Consider the following 17,262-nt stretch of genomic DNA (forward strand, 5'->3'; position numbering starts at 1 on the left):
TATGTTTTATTAAATTAATTCTTATGGATTGAAAATTTATTAGAAACATGAGCTAAAATTAATTGATTTTAAATCGATAATTAAATATTCTATTATAGTAAATAAACAATTATGTTTTATTAAATTAATTCTTATGGATTGAAAATTTATTAGAAACATGAAATAAAATTGTTCTTGGAAAAATTATGATCGAAGCTCCGGAAATGATGAATGAATGGAGAGTAAAGCAGGAGCGAGATCACAGAAATGGAGGAAAATCAGAACTGAAACTCACAGCTAAATTGGATCAATTACTACAGACAGCAGCGTGCAACAAAAAAGCGATACACAAGAAGAAGATTACCACAAGAGGATTTTACTTTCCTCGACGAATCCACTCAGCCACGCTTCACCGGATCGAAGTTCGAGACGCCGATGACAGCTCCAAGTATGGCGATCACCACAACTCCACCAGCGGCAATGCTCAGCAAGAAGTTCTTGAGCGATGGCGACACTCCAGGACCGGCAGCCTCTGCAACCTCAGGAATCACCATCGCTGCAGACAGCGCAGCGGCCGTAAGTCCAGTGACGGCTTTCTCCTTCAAAGACGAGTGGACGACAACGAGCCTTGGAGCGGCGGGGATGGCCTTGCGAGACCTAGAAGGCAATGGATTGAAGAAGGCGTCGTTGGAGAGCCGCTTCTGGCTGGCGTAGGGCAAGGGGAGAGCCATTGAAACGGCGGGAGCGGAAGCCATTGATGAATGGAAAGAAGCTTCTTCTGCTGCGAATTAAGGGAATGCGAATTTGGGGATTTTGGTTTTAGGGAAATAGAAGCGACGGAGATTTTGGGTGGGATTGAAAATCTTCATCTCTGTCCTACGTGGCAACTTCTCTATGCCTTATTGGTGGATAACCTTATCCTATTGGTCCAATCACCATCACCTTTGAAATTTCTGGTAGGGCCTTCTACTTTTTGGGCCTTTATTTGGGCCTCTTGCTTATGGGCTTGCTTTATGCATGAAGGCCCTTTATCGGCCTTGGCCCAATTCAGAAGCCTCCCATTACACGTATTATTTATTTTGATATTAGTTTGTGTTTCAATTAAATATTTAATACGTCTCTCAAATCTATTTTAAAACTTTTAACTATGTTGCTGATAGGTCATTAAACATTTAATTGCGTTTAATGAGATATTAACTCTATGTTAACCACCTATTTGTGATATCCCACATTGGTTCGGGAGGAGAACAAACCACTCTTTATAAGGATATGAAAATTTTCCCCTAGTAGACGCGTTTTAAAGCCTTGAGGGGAAACTTGAAAGGGAAAGTCCAAAGAGGATAATATGTCATAGCGGTGGATATGGGTCACATTACAAATGGTATTAGAGCCAGACACCGAACGATGTGCCAGCCTTCTCGCTCTTCCCCGAAGGGGGTAGACACGAGGCGGTGTGCCAGTAAGGACGTTGGGCCCCAAAGGGAGGTGGATTTGGGGGCGGTCCCACATCGATTGGAGGAAGGAAAGAGTGCCAGCGAGGACGAAGAGCCCAAAAGGGGTGGATTGTGATGTCCCACATTGGTTGGGGAGGAAAACAAACCACCATTTATAAGGATATTGAAACCTTCCCCTAGCAGGAAACCAGAGGGGAGAGATCGGAACAAAACAAAAAAATTGCTTGATTGGAATACTTAACCAAGCTTAAAGCTTGATTGCAACTCTTAATAGTTCGAGGCTAATTGATCAAATTAAAAATTAAAAATGTATTACGATNTCCCACATTGGTTGGGGAGGAAAACAAACCACCATTTATAAGGATATTGAAACCTTCCCCTAGCAGGAAACCAGAGGGGAGAGATCGGAACAAAACAAAAAAATTGCTTGATTGGAATACTTAACCAAGCTTAAAGCTTGATTGCAACTCTTAATAGTTCGAGGCTAATTGATCAAATTAAAAATGTATTACGATTAAAAAAAAAAAAACAGTAATAATAAATTTTGTCTCTTCATTTCAATGGTCAATTCTCATGATATCATAAACAAAATTTAAAACGTGTTAAGAACAATTTATGAATCTTTTACAATTCCTTGGCTCAAATCACAAACTACATCTTCTTCTAGGCCCTCTTGTTTCCATTGAAGCCAATGAGCAAAGACTTGCTAGAAAATGAGTTAAGTGAAAGAATCACCTTCATCTCTGGGAAGGTGGAACCATAGGAGCTGCTGAACTCACATAGTTGAGCTGAACTTCTTGAGCTAGGAGATGATACTTGATGCCGAGATCCTCGAAAGCTTTCTTCAGCTCCAACACTAGTTCCGACCTGCGACTGCTCTTGTCGCCGTAGTTTTGAAAGTTTATGGTGTGATTAACATGTAATCCCATTTTCATCTTGTTGACATTCTCGATCTCCTTCACGAGGATACTGTGGTTCGGGCGCCAGAACTGAGGCTTGCTTTCTATGTATCTAAGCAATACATAAGTAAAAGATGATAAGGAACTAAATAGATTGCAAACTCAATGGCAGTTGTTTTAGCAGATGGAATAATGAGGCTTAGAACTAGAGAAACTGAATTGAACTTACGATTTTATTCTTGCTTTTAGAGCTCCAATGCTTTCGATTGATGTGGAAAAGTCGACCGAAAATTCGATGGAATCGCCCATTTCCGGGCTTCTGTAGAAGTTACTGATGGGTTTTGTGGCAAGAACAGAGTTCGGATAGAAGATCTTCTCATTGTCACATCTCAAGAAAATTGTGGTTAAAATGTTCATTTCTTCAACGATCAACTGAAAGTTATAAAATCATCAAACCAGGTGAGTGTGTGCTATACAATAGAATCCAAAACATTCTGAGTTTAGAGTTCAGAAAGTTACCTGCACACCATCTACGACGCAACGATCCCCGACATCAAATGGATGCATCACAAATACGAATATGATGCCTTCAAATACCGTTCTGGCAGTGTTACCGAACATGAAGACCACCAGCAGAAGCTGTGATGAAAAGAAGACGAGTACTTGTGTCGTCAACAAACCCATCATAAGTAGCCATTCAACGATAATAACAATCGCTACAGTTGCAGAAGCAAGCTTGTTTAGCTCCTCTATTGCAGTCTTCGTGTCGTTCAACGAGTGGGCTAGCGACTTGCGTTCGACATAAACATTGACCTGCAACATCCAAAATACATTTCTAAGGACCAGGCCTAAGTAATTGTGAAGAAAAAGACATATGGTAAAGATTTACCAGCCAATTCTTCAGGGTTTTTCGCTTGATCTTCCCAGTCTCAACTGCTCCTTCAAACAATGGCAGCATATTATCAACTTCCTCCTTACTCATAAAACGAAAGAGATCGTCTTCATCAATGTACCTACCATAGGCGCATATAGAAAGCATTAGATATAACAAAATTCTCTCACTATCATGAAGTTGGAAATACGAGATCTTTCAGACGGTAAAGTTCTCACTTGCTACCGGGTTTTGCGACATTCCTGAAAATTTGGTAAGCTGCAGCTCTTGCTTCCCATTCACTGTGAATCTCCTTATCTTTTTGTTCAAGCTCTTCGTCTCTAAAATTCTCTATTGTATTAGATATGGTGGATAGCCCTGAACTTCTTATAACATGGATTAGCCCTCTCATGGTCCAAGCAGAGATTTTTTCTTGATTCATCTTTTTGAGTTTATCTACATCAATCACCTCTTCCTTCCTTTCCTTCCCACCGTCCCTTACTTTCTTCAAATGCCTGAAACTCAACTGCCCTGTGCCTGCTGTTCTCCCAATTCCCTTAGCCATCTCCATCAGTGGAGGTCCTGATAGGGTGCGCAGTATATACTGATGGAAGATTGATTCTTGAATCCGATCGAAGAATCTAGTGCATTGAAAAGAAGCAGCTAGGATCTTCACCAGCAAAGTTTTCACCAGCCATATTGCTGCTCCAATGAGAGAACCACCAAGAGCTCGAGTAACATAATTCAGAATCGCATGGCCTTTCTTAGATCTCTTGCTGGTTCGATCAAATAATAGACCCCATGCTAGAAGAACCAAAGTCAGCCAAATAAAAACTATAACACTCTTCCTCAGCCCGTAGACAAAATATAGAACCTTTCTTTTAAGTAGAAAGTTTCTTTCAATCAAGAAAACTAGACAATTGATAAACCACCGCGAAAATAATCGACCACTGAAAATAACTAATACCAGAACACACCATTTCCACAACCTTAATTCCCAGATCTCTTTCGTCGCCAATTTGTCTACTGTTAAGGTAGAAATCAAACAACCCGTCAAGCACAAAAATGAAAACCATTCGATTAAAATGGTTTTTGTCAACTTCTTCCCTGATCTTTCTTTCACTTTCAGTTCTGCAGTTCTGTAAACTTCTTCATCATCTTCCTCCTCATTTCCAGTAAATGGTGTTCTAGGAGTTGTTGGGACCGATTTCAAAGCTTCTCTAGGACTAGTCACAGCAGTTATTCTAGCTGGGGAGTCCATCTTCGTAGAGCTACAGAATGGTGAACCAGATATTGATTTTTCTGCAAACGTTTCTTCTGCCAAACTCCCACCATGAGGACAAGGTGGCTCAACTAGCCTTGATTTTGGCTTTGAAAACGAAGAACGAGCAAACGATGGTCGCCGAACTGCCGATTCGGCCGGAATTTTGGGAGGTTTATAGGGATTCATTCTAGCAATCTCGTGTGAAGAAGAGCTCCCAACCACAGATTTCGGAATTGTGCACCTAAAACTCCGAGTTTCTTTTAGCTCAAAATCAGGAAATTTTGCAACAGAGATTTTACTGAGATCTTTACTCGCACCAACTCCTCCATCTTCACAATCCAAAATCTGTAGAACAACTTGTTTTGCTTCTTCCTTATCCGCCATTTTCTGCTTTCACACCTCTCAATTAATCTTTTACTAACATAACAGTCAATGCCACCACAAAACTCTATTTAAAAAAATTAAAAAAAAAAAAAAAAATCAAACGTTAACATTCTAGGTTCAATTTCAGGCCATAACAATTTTCCAACAAAATCAAAACCTCATATGCAACAGAAGCAATACAAAATGCAAACCAAACAGATACAGTTGGCAGAACGCCACGAAGAAATCGAGAAGGAGATCTCAAACCTGGCAACAAGAAGCTCTTTGATTCGAACTTTGCACCGGTGGTCAAGCGAGCCTTGAAAATATCAGAAAAACCCCAAAGCAAATCAATAAGAGTGATCATTTTCATTACTTTCAGATCCGAAACTTGATCAAACAAGAAACAAGAACAAAAAAAAAAAACTAAGAAGAAGCGGAAATGCAGTGGAAAACAGATGAGAGAAAAAAAAAATGGTGAAACAGAGGGCACCGCTTCTACTCCACAGAGACGAACATGGAAGATGGAAGATGGAAGATTTTCCATTCCCATTTCGCGGGTTTAATTAAATATTTAAATAATGATAATACGGGCACGTGGGGCAGCCGGGCAGCTGTCCGGTCCAAGAATTATCCAAAAAACTAAACCATATAATTAAAAATTCGAAGAGAAATAAAATAATGGAGACAAAAAAGGGAAAAAAGGACAGTAATTTTTTCTTTACCGTGTAAAATAGAGTCGCAGTAACTTTGTGGAGATTTGCGAAGAGAGAATGAATGTGAGATGAGAAGGGGAGGAATTTTGTTTGTAATTTATAAGGAAGAAAAATGGAAGGTAATTAATTGGTTTGGGGAAGTGTTAAATGGTTGAGTAGTTTATTAGTTTTGTAAGCAAAATTACTAATATTGTTCACTTATTGTTATCCAATTTCATTTGGTTATTCTTATGGTTCAAACTATAAATTAATTTATAATTTTCTATTAATCATTTGTTAGACGAACACGACTCTCCGTAGTGGTATGAGCATAAGCTCTCATGATTTTGTTTTGGCTCCAAAAGGCTTCATATCAATGGAATCAGTATTCTTCACCTATAAACTCATGACTATTATAATTTTTTTTTTTTTTTTTTTATGAAAAGAAAAGTCTCACTCCTGTTTATTTAGGAAAGGATCTTTATAATCAAGAAATACTACCTCAATTGACATAAGACTTTTTGGGGAGCTCAAAGCAAAATTATGTTGAAAGTATTCGTGTTCATCTAAAAAAATCTTGAAAATTATTTTCAAAACGTTCAAAAATTTAATTTTTTAATTCAACTATTTTATTTAAAAAGTTTAAATAAAATTTATATTTTCAGGCTAAATTAATAAAAATACACTTCAATTTCATACTTAATCTTTAAAATTATTTTCAAAAAGTTCAAAAATTTAGATTTTAATTTGTTAAAAAAAGTTAAAAATAGTTTAAACACACTCTTTTTAACTTTTTAAATATTTTTTAAAAACTTTTAAAAAATTTAAATATTTTTTAAAAACTTTTAAAAATACCTTTAAATTTTGTTAAGAAATTCAAAATTCAAAAGTACCTTCTACCATTAGTAACATGTTTCAAAAATATATTCATAAACTTTATAAAGTAACATTAAAATTTTTGTAGATAATCTATGAAGTGTTGATAGACAATTTCAGTCTATATATTGTTTATATAATTTTTAATTTTTTTTTTTATAAAAATAAATAGTATTTGTGCTAATTTGATGAAGCGTAAATAGATGTTTTCGTCAATATATTAATTATAATATTTTTTAATTTAAAATTTTATGGATATTTTTTTTTAGAAGTGAGGATTAGCCAATTGAACCAAGTAGCCACTTCGTACGCCACAATCTCTTCATAAGTTGTAACTTTCGAACCCTAAGAAATTCCAAATTTCTCATTTCCTCGTGGCCTCTGTTTTACTTTTCCACCATTAAAACGACATCATTCCTCTACATCCCAAGCCTTTCTCAATCTCTACCACTTGTCGTTTTGAGAACAAAAGTTTTGCATTCAGCAATTTAATTTATTAATTTTTTTTTTAATTATTGGAGAGAAAACATGNCAATTTAATTTATTAATTTTTTTTTTAATTATTGGAGAGAAAAAACATANATTTAATTTATTAATTTTTTTTTTAATTATTGGAGAGAAAACATGTGTTCTTCCTTATCAACAATTTTGTTTCTTTTTCATCCATCTTTGTTTCTCGCTCCTCTGATTGTACTCTGTTTTGTCTTCATGCTCTGGAGTTTACAGTTTATCTGGTTCCATGAATTAAACCCACCAATATATATACATATATACATATATATACACACACTTATACATATATACACACACACATATATATATTCTCCTCCTCATGATTACTATTCTCCTCCTCCTTCCCAATAACCCCCATAAAATAGATTTCTGTGAAATCCTTTTCTTCTTCTGCTTCCTCGAACTTCAGACCCACTTTTGAATCCATAAATGGGTGATTCGGCTTCAACCTATATTGCTCAGCCAACGTCTCATCCTGCAAAATCCAGCCTACCCATGTTGTATTATGGCCTTGTGGTCATCGGAACGGCGACGATTGTGTTGGTTCTTTACAATCTCATCATTATCAAGTGGTGCTCCGACAACAGCCACGGGCAAGCTTCACCGGCACTGGCTGGAAGTTATGCAGAGATGGTGAATTCAAGCCGTAGCTTCCAGAGTTCTAATAGGAATTTGTTGTCGAGCTTCAAGTTCAAGAAGGGGTCGATGGNTGGAAGTTATGCAGAGATGGTGAATTCAAGCCGTAGCTTCCAGAGTTCTAATAGGAATTTGTTGTCGAGCTTCAAATTCAAGAAGGGGTNTGAATTCAAGCCGTAGCTTCCAGAGTTCTAATAGGAATTTGTTGTCGAGCTTCAAGTTCAAGAAGGGGTCGATGGCGACGGCGACGGCGACGATCGAGGAAGAAGGGATTGGGAATGAGTGTGCAGTTTGTTTATCGGCGTTTGAGGATGGGGAAGAGGTGAAGAAACTGCCAAGATGCACGCATATGTTTCACGCCCCTTGTATAGATATGTGGCTTTACTCTCACTCCGATTGCCCCCTCTGCCGTGCACCGGTGATGGCACCGGCGCTGTGCCAACGCCACACGGCGGAGGCTGCGGCGGAGTAACAGGTGAATTCAGGGTATGGCCTGTTGGAATCCGGTAGCTTGGTTTAAGACATTGGTTGTTTAGTTTATAATTTTGAAATGGGAGGTTGGATTTGGAAAATTCTGATTCNCCCCCTCTGCCGTGCACCGGTGATGGCACCGGCGCTGTGCCAAAGCCACACGGCGGAGGCTGCGGCGGAGTAACAGGAGAATTCAGGGTATGGCCTGTTGGAATCCGGTAGCTTGGTTTAAGACATTGGTTGTTCAGTTTATAATTTTGAAATGGGTGGTTGGATTTGGAAAATTCTGATTTTCTTNGGAAAATTCTGATTCTCTTGTCTTCGATGATGTTGTGTGGCCCAAAGGATGAGGAGGATAATGAAGAATTATAAAAGTTGTAGGCATTTTAGCTGTGGTGTTTCTTCTATAGGCCCTATGATTATTAGAAGGCTATTCTCTCTCTATTATGCATATAATTTATCATCACTTTACAGTTCATTTAGGGCATCAAGATGATCCCTGGCCAACTAAAAACAACCCTACCAAACAACACTTTTGGTCTCTCTTCTAGTTTCAAATCGATACGGTAACTAAGTGTCAATTTAGTCCTATAACTTGGTTAAATCTGTCTAGAACATCTCTATCGACGTTACTGGCTATGCTAGAGACATTCTNTTATCATCACTTTACAGTTCATTTAGGGCATCAAGATGATCCCAGGCCAACTAAAAACAACCATACCAAACAACACTTTGGTCTCTCTTCTAGTTTCATATCGATACGGTAACGAAGTGTCAATTTAGTCCTATAACTTGGTTAAACCTGTCTAGAACATCTCTATCGACGTTACTGGCTATGCTAGAGACATTCTAACGATAGAATCTAAATGAATAGAGATAAATTGAAACCTTTGAAAATGTAGGGACTGAATTAAAATCGGATATGAGAGACTTACGTAAACAAATTAGCCAAGTATTTTCCATGTTGTGAACCTGTAAAAGAAAACCAATGCATGGTAATGGGTCCATGGATGTTAGTAATGAATGCTGATCCATTGTAATTCTCTCATATGGTCAAAACAAGGTTAGGAAATTATGGCATAAATTTAACGAGTATTATATGACAGTGGCATAAATGGTCTCTCCTTGCTGCAGGATGGACGATTTGAATATAACACAAGAAATGAAGGTCTAGAATTTACATTCTCCTTAAGTTGTCTAGTCTGGCTTGAAGATCGCTATCTATCCCACCGTCGTCGTTCCCTGTTGCTTCTGCTTGTGCAATCTTTGTCTTTGCTGCCGGGGTAGCGACAGCAGTCGACGGGGCGTTCACGAGCTGAGGAGGGGAAATAGTTCAAACAGGAAAATGGTTGGATTAGTCATTCATTTGGACTGAGGTTGATACATTGCACCAGCAAAAGAAAATGAGGCTTATTGAAGAGAAAACTACCTCTTGATTCATGTTTATTCCTATTTCATCAAGAACTTGGCTGACCAATTCTTCTGTCTCTTCCTCCTCCTCATCCCCTTCCAAAGCGTCATCCATTGCATCTTCCATCACTTCAGTCATCAGTTCCATTTTTTCATTTTGTTTCATAAATTCTTGCATAATCTTCTGCAGGGATGGCAAGTTCATCTGCCTATTCATTTGTCCCATTGCCTTCGTCACGCCTTTCATCGCTTCTCCCATTGCTTGAGTTGATTTTAATGTCTAAAAAGTTGGGTTTAACAAGAATATTAAGATATCATAAAAGTTGCCACTCGTAATATATAAAATGCTGTACAAAATTTAAGATGTTTCTAGTACAGTACGTACGAACATAATGATCTTGCACAAATGGGGAAACAAATTCTACCTGAATCCTAAGAGATACGCCCTGAAGTTGTGATTTAAGCTTGTAGAATTTTTCAATCTGGTGCCTGGTTCTAACAAGATCTTTTGCCATCACTTTTACAGCTCCCTGCAACAGTAACACACCGCATCTAAGTGACATTTTCAATCCTAAAAACAACAATTGTAGAGTATTATAATGGTTTCCCCCCTTTTTTATTTTAATCATGAAACTTCCACATATGATATATGGACCAACTGCCCCAGGTTCTTGAGAATCCCAGTGATTACAAANTTTTGCCATCACTTTTACAGCTCCCTGCAACAGTAACACACCGTATCTAAGTGACATTTTCAATCCTAAAAACAACAATTGTAGAGTATTATAATGGTTTCCCCCCTTTTTTGTTTTAATGTTGAAACTTCCACAAGNTTCTTGAGAATCCCAGTGATTACAAATAAGGAATTTCAATGAGAATGGTGTTTTATAAAAGAAAAGAAGAAAAAATTAAAGAAAGTGCACCATTTGCCCTTGCTTGGCACTTTTCTTTATCTCTGCAATTAGTTTCTTCTCTTGTGTTTGAAGGCCTTGTCTCTCCCTTTCAATTTCTCTGATCGATTTGTCCAGCATCCTCTTATTTTCCCGGAGGAGTTCTGGATTGACGACAATAATGTACACAATATCAGATGCTATAAGATTGACTGCTACAGCAAACGTATGGTATATCAACCATTCCTTGTGTTAAATTAACACCAAAATGAATTAAACTAGGGTGTACATTTATTGCTAATTCTAAGAGTTCACAAACCGTNTATCAGATGCTATAAGATTGACTGCTACAGCAAACGTATGGTATATCAACCATTCCTTGTGTTAAATTAACACCAAAATGAATTAAACTCGGGTGACATTTATTGCTAATTCTAAGAGTTCACAAACCGCAAGCTAAAATGGTTGATTAATTTTAATGCCTTGGAATCAATCGAAGCCTGATGGAGTTGAAGACAAAGAAAAATAAACCACACAAAATAAATGATGCAGTTTACTCACTGATCACAAAGAGAAGTCGTAANTTATCTCTTGATGCACGGTCTGTTTGGCAAGAGGGAAAAATCATATGAAACTATGCATCATACAAGTGAATGTAAAGAGTTAAAGCTAGAGAAGAACAATGAAAACCCACCAGAAGTTTGACAAACATGGATTACAATAACACAATCCCCAGAAAGAAGTAGAAAGTAAAAAATTGCAAGCAAAGAANATCAAAACTAACCACCTCAACTACTGATTGCAACAAATTCAAACACTTCCGCCAGAAAGAAGTAGAAAGTAAAAAATTGCAAGCAAAGAGAACGGAAAAGTTCATCGGAAGAGAAGAAGAAAATCCTGATCGAAGACCATACCTGCCGGAGTTTTGCGCTTGCCAAAGAACAAACTCATAGCGAACGATCGGATTGTACGAAGAAACTGTGAATTGAGACGGCGGAAACGAATGTATCAAATTCTCCCTAGATCAGAGCCAAACTGATAGATCGTTCTGGTTCTATGGTGGCTTCAAGAATCCTCCGTCTCTGGTCTCCTCAGAAACTTCCTTTACGCGGTATTGCTAACGCTAACTGGAATATAGAATAGAGAATTCTTCTTCCCATATGAAAATATCTCAAATCCACACGTCAGCAAATGGGAGTAGAAATTGTGGGCCCCACTCCATCTTCAGTTTTTTTAGTTTTCGGATCCTTTGCGTGGGCCTAAACGGGCCGTGCAACTCTGTGGGCTTCAAAGCTCGTTGAGTTTAGGTCCAATATGGTTAACTAATTTTTTTTTCTAATATATATATATATATATATTTTTAATTTAATGTTTTACAAATTATAGATATGTTTAATATTTTATTAAACATAAAATTCATTTTTACTTAAAGGTTGATTATTAAAATTATAATTTAAAATTTTGATTAGTAATGATACAGAGAATTACTCACTTTGATATTTTGATATGATTAGAGATTCCTCGATGTTTTTTTTGAAGTGATCTATAATTAGGGTTTACGAGCCAATTACATTAAAAAAAAAATAAGATAAGATATAAAAATGAAAATATAATGTTCTCCCATGCTAATTTTGTAATTTGGTCTTTATATAGGTTGCTTTATTCACCAGCTAAGTCTTTGATATAAAGGTTGTTTAGCAGCATGCTCACCAACTACTTTCATATAAATATATATATATATTTTTTAATGTTATTTTAAAAGGTATGAATTTTCATTAATTTATTTAATTTTATTATTCGTTGTCAGAGACAGATCAAAAGGTGAAACAATCAATTATTTGATTTTTATTGGTGACACTTTACTTTATATATCTAGTCTCAATAATAATAATAATAAGAATAAGAATATCTCTAAATTTTTTTATTTTATTTGGTCTAAAAAAAATCCAAAAATCTAAAAATTCATTTATAATTATTTATATTTTAAAAAAATGTTCTTAAATTTTCATTTAAAAAATATCGTTAAAATGTTTTAAAATACGGTTAAAAAAATACTCATTAAATTTTAAAGGTAGTATTAACATGGTTAATTTTTATTCAATTTTTTTTACCGTCAATATAGGGATGGAAATTGTCTGTTCTTAATTTTAAAATTTTATAATATACTTGTGGTAAGATTATTTTCGAAAGAAGTGAAATACTTACTAGAGTTAAATGGTATTTTTAAAATTAAAAAATATTTTAAAAATAAAATATTAATCATTTTATACTATTTTTTTTTATACTTTTTGCCATTTTGGTTGGGATAGGAAAAAAAGAAAAAAAAGAAAAAAGAAAAAGAAAAAAAAGTTCAGAAGGAGCATCGACCACGCAATGAGACTCCATTTTTTGGTAGAGTGTGGTCCAAAGCTCACGCAGCTAAGCGCCATAGCCATAGCTCTGCCTGCCGATGTCACTGTGCGAGGAACAGGCCCACACTGTGTAACCCCAACGCCAAATCAAGCCACCAACCCGGTTTAATTTAACTCCCAACTTCAAAACCCGAATTCCCTTTTCAGGCCCTACATCTTCTCTTCTCCCTTAAATCTTGTGAATTTCCCCTTCATCAACTGACTCTGAACTTCAATTTTCAAATCCAGGGAAAAACCTGCAAAACCAACGGCCAAGGGGAGATCGAGTTATGGTTTCTTATGTGAGTGCGTTACTCTATGGTGTCGGAGGTTTGATGGTCGCCGGAATGGCGTTACTAGTTGCCTTCCAGGAGAGATTGGTTTATGTGCCGGTTCTTCCCGGACTTACCAAATCTTACGCGATTAACCCGTCTCGGCTTCGCCTTGTTTATGAGGATGTCTGGCTTCGATCTTCCGATGGAGTCCGTCTTCACTCGTGGTTCATCAAGCTCTTCCCCGATTGCCGAGGTTTTGATCCTTCTCTTTTCTTTTCTCTTTCGGTGCGTTGATTTTTGTAATGGGCGACTTTTTATTTATTTATTTTTTTTTTAATGATTTTTCCAGTAGGGTTTTGGTGATTTTGTTGTGTTTGTTTCCCAATTTTTTTGCGACTCTGAGCTGATTTCTGGAACTCGGCGAGGTGGATCTTATTTGCATTTTGTGGTTGAATTATTTCATTAGTGATGGAGATGAATTCATTTTGTGTTCTGAAGTGGAGGGAAGAGCATGGTGCTTAAATTTGTTGGGATGGTGGGTTGATCATTAAGTTTGGATGATTAGTTGCTCAAATACGTGGTAATTAAGTTTAACTCTAAATTATGGCGGATCCATTTTGGGTTGGGGGAATTGAGGATGATTGAGAGGGTGCATGAGAGACTGTTGGACGGCTGGTGCGCGAATTGTCTGTGGGAATGTAGAAGTTCTTTCAAATGTTTCAATAATGAAAGCCAGATAACGAACATGGAACTTTCCAAGGGTATCACATGCTGGATCTAAATGTGCAGTGGTGAAATTTAATCTGATCGTTGAAGGTTGAAGTGTTTAGGAGTTGGATTGAGCACAACCGAAGTGAAATTTTTCATTAGATCGATACAGGACTACTGTTAACTTGTCGAATTGTTGTTTTCGAACTCTACCGAACCTTTGATTCGAAAAACTTGCAACCACTTAGAGCTTAAATATGCATCAGTCCGATACAATGGCAGATGGAAATTTGACAAGAAGTTAGAACCTACAAGGGAAAATCTCCATTTCTTAAGTCACAATAAGCCTCAACCCTCTTAGGGGCCATTTAAAATTGGGGTGGTTCCCAGTTCCTCTTTAGAAACATTTCGTTATCGCCTTGCACGCCACAAATGTAACAACAAGAAAGACAAAAGTTAGGAATATGATAAGATGGCTTCAATTTTCCTGATACCCCATTTTTCCTGGTTATTTTTATTAATTGTATATTTGTTTGTTTTTTTCCCCTCCGAGTCTCCGACAGCATAATTTACTGTCCTCTGCTTCTTACTTTTCTTTTCCCTCACTGGGCTTCCGTATGTACCTTAATGTGAGGTAACTTTTCAAGACTTACATTGTGGTGCTACTGTTTTGCAGGTCCTACCATCCTTTTTTTCCAAGAGAATGCTGGAAGTATCCTGATTGTTATGACAATCTCTGTGGACATTAGACATGAGAAAATTCTTTTTAACTAGATTTTCTAGCTCGTTTGAATCTTCATACTTCCTAGATTAGAATTTCGTTCATAATGTTGGCTAAATAAAATAATTGTCTGCGAAAATTATTAATACGTCGATGATTTCTTGGGTTCAATTACTATTTTTTTACCTTGACTTCCTGCTCTAGACATTGCCCATCGTCTTGAAATGGTTCGCATCATGATACAAAGGTTACAGTGCAATGTTTTCATGCTTTCATATAGAGGGTATGTTATTTTACATAAATGTGGCAAGTGTTTCCTTTGTTCTTGTAATACATTTCAGCAGTAATATGTTCATTGATATATACTGCTGCTACTTTAATGAAATGGTCACTGATGCCCTATGACCTCAAGCAGTTATGGAGCAAGTGATGGTTATCCTTCTCAGCACGGAATTACTCGAGATGCTCAGGTGTGCTTCGGTTTTTATTCTTTTTTCTATTCTGTCTTTTCAATAAGAGTACTTAAAAACGTTACGATTTTGCTTTACTTGAGTAGGCTGCATTGGATCATCTTTCTCAAAGGACTGATATTGACACGTCTAGAATAATAGTGTTTGGAAGGTCACTTGGGGGTGCAGTTGGAGCTGTTCTTACCAAAAATAACCCTGACAAGGTACGGTCGGATTTTTACAATCAAAATGTTAAATGTCCAGTGTTTTAAGGGATTTTTTTACTGTTATAACCTACATTAGGATATGTTAAATTGATCTTCTTTGACTTTTTTGTGCCTTTTATTCTGCATTTTGTTGTTTGTTTACTAGATTCTGAATTGCAGGTTGCCGCACTGATATTAGAAAATACTTTTACATCAATTTTGGATATGGCTGGAGTTTTGCTACCCTTTCTAAAGTGGTTCATTGGAGGCCCTGGATCAAGAGGTCCCAAGGTTCTCAATTTTCTTGTGCGTTCTCCATGGAGCACGATTGACGTAGTTGGCAAGGTCAGGCTTAAACAACAGTGATCCAAAACTTGTTTTTTTGACAAAAAAAAACGTACTTTCTTAATCTTACTGGGGCATTATTTGCTTGCTTTAGTTATAATTAGCTCTCTTTGAAATCATATCATTGCAGATTAAGCAGCCAATTCTTTTCTTATCTGGATTACAAGATGAGATGGTTCCCCCAACCCACATGCAGATGCTGTATGCCAAAGCAGCTGCTCATAACAACCGTTGTCTCTTTGTCGACTTTCCCTCCGGCATGCATATGAACACTTGGTTAGCTGGTGGTGATCATTACTGGAGAACAATCCAGCAGTTCCTTGATAAGAATGTACTGGATAAGAGAGAAAGTGAATCATCAGGAGACGACAAAGGTTCGAAAATTTCTCATTTAAGAAAAAAATAGAGTTTCCCTCAACTTCCTAGTAAACAGGCATGATAGATCATTCAAATGGAAGAAATATAAAGAAAAGATTGGTTGAATATCATACTCATGTTCTTTTTAGATTCATCCACATTTCTGAATCTTAGAAACACTTAACACAATTCACCATATTTTGTGGAATGAAGATAACCAGACTCTTGAGTACAAGCATTGAACTGTTCTTTTGCCATTCAACCATATCTCTGAACCTTGGATTACCCATTACATTTCCTTTTTGGTATCGCATCGTTTCGTGTTTCTGGAAGCAGGAACCGACGCAAGCTTTAACCCTCTTGTCTTTGATTGTTTACGGATTGTTATTGCTGGTTTCAGCTTTTGGCAGTAGATGAGTTGCTGGGAAATGGGGTTTAGAATTATATTGATTTGGTGTGTTCTTCTCCAAATTGATTGTGGCATATCCAGGAACTACAAGCTCCCTGTCGTCTCTTCTCTGAGAAGTTGGCTAGTAGAGAAGAATCATCAGAGCTAGTGGAATGTGCTGCTGTAGTAATCAAATATTCACTTGTAGGCCTCTTTTTTTGGGTCTTTTTTTTGGTTTTTAGGGTTGTATGGCAGAGTCTGAGAGTGCCCTTTGATATGTTCTATCAAAGACTGCAACTAATTTTAGTTGTATGATAATTTCCAAGGCAAATAGAAAAAAAATGAAGCCAAATTTTTGCTTTTATGTATTATGCATTTGAAATCAAATGCTGTTTGCCTTCGATTCTCAATTTGATGTTTTTGTTGAATTGGGAATTTGATTGAGAAGAAAGGGACAGAAGTTATGATGTGCTTTTACCTTCGTAGTGTCTTTGAACTTATTATTATTATTTCACAAAATTCAATAGAAGTTAACTTCAACCCGAACGACCCGATCCATAAAAGTTGTGTTTAGGTTATAATTTTTTCGATTTAGATTAGGTTAAGTTTTTAGAAATCAGTAAATTCGAGTTGGTTCGTAGGTTGATACTTTTTCGGTCTAGTCAATCCAACCAACTTGAAAAGAGAGTTATAATACAACCGTACTCTATCTAACGTTGGTAAGTGATGTTAGTGATAGGTTGGGATAATGCCAACGCAACTCAACAAACTCAAAATTTTGGATCCAGTTGGGTTGTGAACTTCATTTAAGTTGCTCAGGTTGCCAACACAACTCAACAAACCCGAAATTTTTGGTCCAGTTGGGTTGTGAACTTGATTTAAATTGCTCAAATTGCAAACACAACTCAACAAACCCGAAATTTTGGATTGTGAACTTGATTCAAGTTGCTCAGGTTACCGATCCAACCCCATCCAACCTATATATGCCATCATCTTGCCTTTAACAAATAGTATCCGGTTTTCACATGCTTATAGGCAGATATTGTCCATTAAATACCAAATCATCTCAAGGCTTTAAAAAAAAAAAAAAAAAAAAAAAAGT

The 17,262-nt window shown here is 36.8% G+C and overlaps 4 protein-coding genes across 6 annotated transcripts; 1 reads left to right on the plus strand and 3 right to left on the minus strand.

The window, feature by feature from the left end:
• Positions 1-247: 247 nt before the first annotated feature.
• Positions 248-818, minus strand: LOC111792236. Its single transcript, XM_023673589.1, has one exon. The coding sequence runs from the start codon at positions 732-734 to the stop codon at positions 378-380; it is 357 nt and encodes a 118-aa protein (XP_023529357.1). The 5' UTR covers positions 735-818; the 3' UTR covers positions 248-377.
• Positions 819-1,989: 1,171 nt separating this feature from the next.
• On the minus strand, positions 1,990-5,342 carry LOC111793778 (mechanosensitive ion channel protein 10-like). 2 transcript variants are annotated; one of them, XM_023675813.1, is made up of 6 exons: positions 5,098-5,342; positions 3,443-4,854; positions 3,222-3,345; positions 2,852-3,145; positions 2,562-2,764; positions 1,990-2,444 (listed from the first exon to the last, which is right to left on the minus strand). In XM_023675813.1, exons 2-6 carry the CDS (start codon positions 4,849-4,851, stop codon positions 2,171-2,173), a joined length of 2,304 nt encoding a protein of 767 aa, XP_023531581.1. In that variant the 5' UTR covers positions 4,852-4,854; positions 5,098-5,342; the 3' UTR covers positions 1,990-2,170. The 2 variants fall into 2 exon arrangements, with proteins under 2 accessions (XP_023531581.1, XP_023531580.1); XM_023675812.1 differs by having other exon boundaries at positions 3,443-4,915.
• A 3,690-nt stretch (positions 5,343-9,032) lies between these two features.
• On the minus strand, positions 9,033-11,461 carry LOC111793987 (vacuolar protein sorting-associated protein 2 homolog 1). The gene is made up of 5 exons (XM_023676082.1): positions 11,236-11,461; positions 10,355-10,485; positions 9,857-9,961; positions 9,451-9,711; positions 9,033-9,336 (listed from the first exon to the last, which is right to left on the minus strand). Exons 1-5 carry the CDS (start codon positions 11,270-11,272, stop codon positions 9,199-9,201), a joined length of 672 nt encoding a protein of 223 aa, XP_023531850.1. The 5' UTR covers positions 11,273-11,461; the 3' UTR covers positions 9,033-9,198.
• Positions 11,462-12,746: 1,285 nt separating this feature from the next.
• Positions 12,747-16,643, plus strand: LOC111793923 (protein bem46-like). Of its 2 annotated transcripts, none has more exons than XM_023675998.1 (8): positions 12,747-13,239; positions 14,371-14,406; positions 14,620-14,698; positions 14,831-14,885; positions 14,972-15,088; positions 15,251-15,415; positions 15,546-15,789; positions 16,263-16,643. In XM_023675998.1, exons 1-8 carry the CDS (start codon positions 13,002-13,004, stop codon positions 16,292-16,294), a joined length of 966 nt encoding a protein of 321 aa, XP_023531766.1. In that variant the 5' UTR covers positions 12,747-13,001; the 3' UTR covers positions 16,295-16,643. The 2 variants fall into 2 exon arrangements, with proteins under 2 accessions (XP_023531766.1, XP_023531767.1); XM_023675999.1 differs by having other exon boundaries at positions 12,756-13,239; positions 16,173-16,643.
• Positions 16,644-17,262: the final 619 nt, after the last annotated feature.

This window comes from Cucurbita pepo, chromosome LG04 (genome assembly GCF_002806865.2).
Source record: "Cucurbita pepo subsp. pepo cultivar mu-cu-16 chromosome LG04, ASM280686v2, whole genome shotgun sequence".
In the NCBI taxonomy this organism is placed as follows: domain Eukaryota; kingdom Viridiplantae; phylum Streptophyta; class Magnoliopsida; order Cucurbitales; family Cucurbitaceae; genus Cucurbita; species Cucurbita pepo.

Excerpts from the sequence above, each read along its gene's own strand:
- LOC111793778 (XM_023675813.1), bottom strand. The coding sequence starts at position 4,851 with ATGGCGGATAAGGAAGAAGCAAAACAAGTTGTTCTACAGATTTTGGAT. Across the intron at positions 3,146-3,221 it reads AAACCCTGAAGAATTGGCTG|GTCAATGTTTATGTCGAACG; the intron begins GTAAATCTTTAC and ends TGGATGTTGCAG. Across the intron at positions 2,765-2,851 it reads GCGTCGTAGATGGTGTGCAG|TTGATCGTTGAAGAAATGAA; the intron begins GTAACTTTCTGA and ends TATAACTTTCAG.
- LOC111792236 (XM_023673589.1), bottom strand. The coding sequence starts at position 734 with ATGGCTTCCGCTCCCGCCGTTTCAATGGCTCTCCCCTTGCCCTACGCC.
- LOC111793923 (XM_023675998.1), top strand. The coding sequence starts at position 13,002 with ATGGTTTCTTATGTGAGTGCGTTACTCTATGGTGTCGGAGGTTTGATG. Across the intron at positions 14,699-14,830 it reads TTCATGCTTTCATATAGAGG|TTATGGAGCAAGTGATGGTT; the intron begins GTATGTTATTTT and ends GACCTCAAGCAG. Across the intron at positions 14,886-14,971 it reads GAATTACTCGAGATGCTCAG|GCTGCATTGGATCATCTTTC; the intron begins GTGTGCTTCGGT and ends TTACTTGAGTAG.
- LOC111793987 (XM_023676082.1), bottom strand. The coding sequence starts at position 11,272 with ATGAGTTTGTTCTTTGGCAAGCGCAAAACTCCGGCAG. Across the intron at positions 10,486-11,235 it reads CAAGCGCAAAACTCCGGCAG|AACTCCTCCGGGAAAATAAG; the intron begins GTATGGTCTTCG and ends TCGTCAATCCAG. Across the intron at positions 9,337-9,450 it reads GAATAAACATGAATCAAGAG|CTCGTGAACGCCCCGTCGAC; the intron begins GTAGTTTTCTCT and ends TCCCCTCCTCAG.